Source organism: Bactrocera latifrons, unplaced genomic scaffold (genome assembly GCF_001853355.1).
Source record: "Bactrocera latifrons isolate USDA-ARS-PBARC rearing strain unplaced genomic scaffold, ASM185335v1 scaffold_59, whole genome shotgun sequence".
NCBI classification, from domain to species: domain Eukaryota; kingdom Metazoa; phylum Arthropoda; class Insecta; order Diptera; family Tephritidae; genus Bactrocera; species Bactrocera latifrons.
In genome coordinates, this window is record NW_017537256.1 from 991,932 (window position 1) to 998,288 (window position 6,357).

At 36.7% G+C, this 6,357-nt stretch overlaps 1 protein-coding gene across 1 annotated transcript in view; it reads right to left on the minus strand.

Moving 5' to 3' along the window:
- The window catches only part of LOC108974841 (sodium- and chloride-dependent glycine transporter 1), a 7,164-nt gene extending 1,633 nt beyond the window's left edge, over positions 1-5,531 (minus strand). Inside the window, exons 1-8 of the mRNA XM_018942930.1 lie at positions 4,711-5,531; positions 2,927-3,058; positions 2,702-2,865; positions 1,775-1,836; positions 1,588-1,711; positions 1,162-1,495; positions 932-1,083; positions 742-870 (exon numbers count right to left, since the gene is read on the minus strand). Coding sequence (XP_018798475.1) covers positions 742-870; positions 932-1,083; positions 1,162-1,495; positions 1,588-1,711; positions 1,775-1,836; positions 2,702-2,865; positions 2,927-3,058; positions 4,711-4,945 — 1,332 coding nt within the window. The 5' untranslated portion in view covers positions 4,946-5,531. The remainder of the gene's footprint in view (positions 1-741; positions 871-931; positions 1,084-1,161; positions 1,496-1,587; positions 1,712-1,774; positions 1,837-2,701; positions 2,866-2,926; positions 3,059-4,710) is intronic.
- Positions 5,532-6,357: the final 826 nt, after the last annotated feature.

Sequence of the window (6,357 nt, forward strand, 5' to 3'; positions counted from 1 at the left end):
CCTATATCTGACTCTTTTAGTTTTAGGACTTACAAACAACCGTTACGTGAACAAAACTATAATACTCTCTTTAGCAACTTTGTTGCGAGAGTATAAATATAGTATTATCGATTTGAATGTTTATGAGCTTAGAATGAGGTTTATAATATCAATATGTTTGCTCGCACTGATAGACTGTGTTCCTGAGAACTTTTAAGATTATGAATAAAGAAGATATCTAAGAATTTTATATACTAAAAGTAACAATCACAAACTCCTCCTTCATCAAATACCTTTCAAGCTCTCCTATAATAACAATATTGAAGCATAAATACTTCCCAGCTCATTATTTATGAGAATTCAACAAAATGGGGAACGTTGTAGACCATGCAAGTTGTGGCACTGTCCAAGCTATCGTTTCTAGGTTTACCAATAAATATATAATTTTGAGAGCTGTCACAAACAACTATGGAATGAGTTCCAGAGATATTTTGAGGTTATGTATATACTGAGAGTTGAATACATTTGTAACTTCTACGTAAATGGATCCTCAATCCTTCCTATAATGTCTGGTCGAGCTCTAAATACTACCCAGCTCATTACACCTGAACACAAAGTTTTACGAAAAAGTACATCCAACAAGTAATTGACCACAAAACGTAAACAAATTCAAAACCATTTTAACAATTCTAATTTCAAATCACTTTTAATGCTAAAAATCTGAGCTTGAATCATGCTATATAGTTTTTGTTATTTTCATACCCTTGTTACCATAATTATGGACATTAAAAACATGATTATAACCGATCCCAATGTAACAAGAGCCTTATGCTGTCGCAGCTTTGGTATTTCATCGATGATCGACGATATGATCGCCTCGATTTGAACAAACTGCAAATAATTTTTCATTAGAAAATATGTACAACTTCTTATAGTTTCAGTCAACACTTACCACACTATCCAAACCTAGCAGGAAGAGCATTAAAAAGAAGAGCGCAGCCCACAAATGTGGCATTGGCAGCATGGCGATCGCCTGCGGATATGTGACAAATGCCAGGCCGGGACCAGATGTTGCCACCGTGGCAACTGGTATGCCGGATTGGTCTGTAAGGTTAAAAGAATTAAGAAGAATAGGTAAAATACTAACATATAGTGAAGGAAGTTGTATTTTTGGGCACATACGTGAAAGGAAACCCAACACGGAGAAAACAACGAATCCCGCAAATATGCTAGTCGCACAATTCACAACCGGTATAACGAACGCATCGCCTCTGGCATTGTTGCGAAAATTATTAAAACTAGCCATATTCACAATGCCACCCCAACCCGGTCCCAACGAGAAGAATATCTGAATTGCAGCGTCGGCCCAAACTTTTAGATCCAACAACCGTGACCATTCCGGTTTGATGTAGAACAGAATACCTTTCCAGGCGCCAGGTAGCGTTACGCCGCGTATAAATAATATGAGGAGTATGAAGAAAGGAAAACTTGCGGTGAAGTAAACTACTTTGCCGACCTGGAGGAATGTAAGTATGTATGTATGTAAATTATAAAAATATAAATTTAAAATATAAATTTAAAATTATGAAGTAGGTGGAAAATACTTACCGTTTTTATGCCGCGTATGATGCAGACATACACCGAGAGCCACACAAAGATCAAGCAATAAAACAGCGGCCATACCAAGTCACCTAATTCCTCAATGCTTCCAGATATTTTCAAGATCTCGAAACTGTAAATAAAATATTGAAAGTGGGTTTGTGGGGATGTGCCAGCAATTAACATTAATACCCACTGAAAGAACTCATCGGCAGGCGTGCGAAACCCAGTGTGATGTGTGAAGTTGCGCTGCGCTAGCTGAGGGGATTAAAAGAAATGTTTAAGGTATACAAATAATTTGATTGGCACTACTGATTACAATTTTTTTTATTTTTTAACACAACTAAGATGTGTTGAGTCTAACCACGTTTAGAACTTAAAAAATAGTGGTCCTAAAAATACATTATCATCCAAAAGAAAGGGTTGGTAATAAAATACTTAGGAATTCCGAAATTCAAATGCCGGTGAACAAGGTGACTGCGCGCTTCTGAAGCGCATATGCCAATTTTCAATCAAAAATCAGCTATTGTACAATATATTTCTTTCTAAGTTGCCGCCAAACGGATAAAGTTAAAATAGAAATCGGAAAACGACGGATAAAGTTAAAATAGAGGAATGAAGTTATGACATAAAATATAGAAAAAAACATATATTTATTCAGCTAAGTGATCATTAACTACTTATCAGAGATCTTCTAAAATGGGAGTTAGCTAGTCATTTATCCATACATGTACGGACATAAGGCATTCGAAAGCTTTGTGCGTTCACTGATTAGCAAAATATTATAGCAAATTACTAGTTAGGAAGGCCTCAGTTTGTCTGCAACGGAACATATTTGCTTGCAACTTGCAAGGATCCAAGCCAAAGGACTCGATTCTCAGGAAAGGACTTTCCACGAATTTCAATAACATATCTAAGGATGGACCGGTATTTTCTGTAAACAGCCACTGGAGTGCTTACATTCAGAATATGGGGTGCTTGAACAGTTATTGACCGATTTAACAACTTTTAGATTAGATATGGCATATCGCAAAGGCATTAATTGCAGAAAATTTTCTCGTAATATATTCATTAAGGACCCCAGTGCGTTTGTGAGTTTTAGTCTCGACCTTTTTCCACTTACATCCATAACCTCCACACAATGATCTGTGTTCCACACATTCTGGCAATCAATCCAAGGCAATTTTAAGGAAAACAATTTACTTAAAAACATAATTGGATAAGCGATGATCACCGAATAATAGCAGGTACAAATAAAGTTGACAATTACTATAGCGAAGCCGGCGCCTGAAAATGCAAAAAAACGTGAAATAATAATTTCAGAAATATTTTTTATTTTTTAACTAACCTTTAAATAACGGTGCCAAGCGAAAGACACCAATACAGCCAACGCTCGAAAATTGTCCCATCACAATCTCCATAAAAAATAATGGAATGCCACAAAGGAATAACATCAACAGGTAAGGCACCAAAAATGCACCTAAGAAACAAGAAGCGGATTCGGAAATAGTAAGTGGAAAATGGTAACTGTTAAGTAAAAAATAATTGAGCCTCCTTCGAGCCGGATTTGAACCAGCGACCTATGGATTTCAACATATCAAGATTGCAGTAGAAAATGGCAATGCGAAGCGTTTTATCAATTAACCCAATACCTTGATGATGTTCATCATTGGGATCGATTATTCCACAGCAGCGCCACTCTATTTAACAACTGAACTTCTACAGTCCACCGCTCTACCAACTGAGCTATCGAAGGCGTTGCTTACCGGCTGGAAAATAGCACGCTTAGGCCGCTGTAGGTGCGCCTAGCGAAAGTCAGCGCGCGCGCACACCACCAATGCCAAGAAGGAAGCAATTCCATACACAAAAAGTTCAACGAATACTCCCACCACCCACCACATGTGCATGTTTGTGGGTATGTGTATTCAGTTGTCCATGTGTAGGTATGCTAGCGGGACGCTTTTGCATATTTATTTGCGTCTAAACTAAAAATAGCTTGCAATGTGAATTTGACGAAAGCAGCAGACAAAGAATTGTATAAAAGCGCATAAAAACAAATAGCGGCTGAGCAAAAACATAGCGGAATAAATGTTAGCAAAAATAAATAGAAAAATTACTGCAATTATGGTGCGAAGCAATTTCGTATTCTTGCAGCGTACGTCAGCGTCTGCACGCGTGTGTGTGTGTGCAGCTGTGTGAGCTGCTCGTTGCTACTGTGAGTGCTGTATTTGCATTAATAAAAACTAAATTAACAATTGTAAGCAATTTTATAATGAACACTAGTCTAAAGGTGGTGCTAATCTGCGCTACAAGAAAAAATGGATAAAAACGCTAATCTAATTGTTATGATAATGAATCGACAAGGGCTTAAACAAAGTAGTTAACTATCTTTTTTATGGTAAACAGGGTATATGGGGCTTGCATCGAAGGAAACCGATATAATATATTCTAATATGTACGTATGTAAATGATGAACGTGACCAGCTGAGTCGATTTGACCACATCCGCCTTTCTCTCTATATACGCGAACTAGTTCCTAAGTTTTTGAGTTATCGATCTGAATTTTGCACACATTTTTTTTCCAAGAAGCTGCACATTTGTCGGAACCACCGCTAACGGATCAGCCTAGCATATATGTAGCTGACATACAAACTGAATATTCGGAATCAAGTCCTTGGAGGGAAAACTTTTTTATTTAACAGAATATCTTCATGAAATTTGCCATGAGCTATTTTCTAAACCAGTTCTGTGATCTGCAGGGCAATTGCCTTGATTGGAGCTATATAGCATGTAGCTAAAATACAAACTGATCGATCAAAATCAAGACCTTATATGGAAAACTTTTTTATTTGACATCGTACTTCATGAAATTTGGAATAGATTATTGTGAAAGGAATTGTGTAGTACTATAATCTCCCAACATATTGTTCAGATCGGATAACTATAACTTATAGTTGCCATACAAACTAACCAACAAAAATTAAAAAAAGGACTGTTAATGCTCTTTTATGCTTTAATAAATGCGCCTGTAATGAATATTATATTGAAATGAAAATTTTTCTTGTTTTTTTTATTATTTTGAATTTAATTATTATTATTTTTTTATTTTTTTAATTCCATGCGCATACTTACCGCCACCGCTACGATAGCAGAGATATGGAAAACGCCACACATTGCCAATGCCTACCGCATAGCCGATACAGGATAACATAAACTCTGTTTTTGAGGCCCATTGACCGCGATTAGCATCACGCTCGGCGGTTCTTGCACCAGCGTTTATGGACTTGGCTGACGCGATATTCGCAGGCACCTGTGTGTAAGCGTCGGCTGATCCGTTGCCAGGATGTGAGTTGCTGCGACTGAACATTTCAGTTGATTTGTTGTACTTAGTTATTTAAAAAGTTAACTGAACAAGTACTTTACACAATTAGAAACCGCAAAATACAAGTTTTTAAAACTTGTTCTCAGTATTGGCAGTGCTTTTGAATGAGAATATACACGGTTTCTACACGGTACACGGTATACGGTATTTTGTATAGCACAAATCAGTACAGTACCCCAGGGTTTAGCAACCGACACTAACAACTTTAAATAACTTTATAAAAACTTTACATAAAATTCATTATAAAATAATCGGATACTTGTATCACAGCAGCTTCATATTATTCATAATACTTTATATGTATAATATTTTCACATTCCCTGCCTAGCAGTGCGTATGAGTAATATAATTTTTGTATACCAAAAGCATTCCTTTAACACTTCTTAACTTTTTTTGTTGTAATATATCTGCACTTGTTGCGCAAAAATATTTATTTATATAAGGAATACGCGCAAGGACCAAATTTTTAGCATCATTCAACAAGCTTTACAGCTTTTGTTAAAAGAATCTTGCTCTTATCACTTGCGCCATCACTGTACTTAACGCTACCGATCACTTGTGTACATCACACGTGCGCCGTCCATCGAAAACTGACTCAAAATCTCTTGAGGCGTGCAGTTTTTAGTGTACGTCCATAAAATCAACAGCGAATTTCTGTATTTTTTTCTAAACACTATAGCGACCAATTTTCTAAATAGCAATCATCATGCGCTCCCACACTGCTGCTCGATTGTGTGTGTGCTTTTTGAGATTTTATTGCCATTAAAATGACACTAACACAAATGGCGTGGCGAGTTGATGGAAAGCTTGGTGGTGACGTCGCAACATTTCATGTAGCACATGCACACACATTCAGACATGCAGTGTGATTTCTTTGCCTGCGAAGGCGCTCTGTCGCACTACTTAAGTGAATTTAGCAATGAATGCACCGAGACGAAAGATTTAACACCTACAAAACTAAATTGAGTTCATTTGAAATTGCGCTGAAAATTAAGCATTAACTGTGGCATATACATATGTGCATATGTATGTATGGTATGTACATAGGAGCGTACATACATATTTGAGTGGAGCTACATACGTAAATATGTGTGAATGTGTGAACACGTGTTGCTGATTTATTCAGAATTATACCAACTGTCCAATGCAAGGAAAGAGAATAAACGCTTTATATGCAACTAACGGTTTATTGGGACGATAACAGTAGTGGTTAAAAATTGATCCTATATTCGTCGTTTGGGCAGATCACTCACCATAAGCAACAGGTAATTAGAAATTTATGATACAGAACTCAAAAAAATTGTCTAAAGAAAAGGCCACGTCACAATGCCGCTTTATTTGCATATTTTCCACATAATATATGCAGAATATACATAAATTTTAAAAGTTTGGCACAC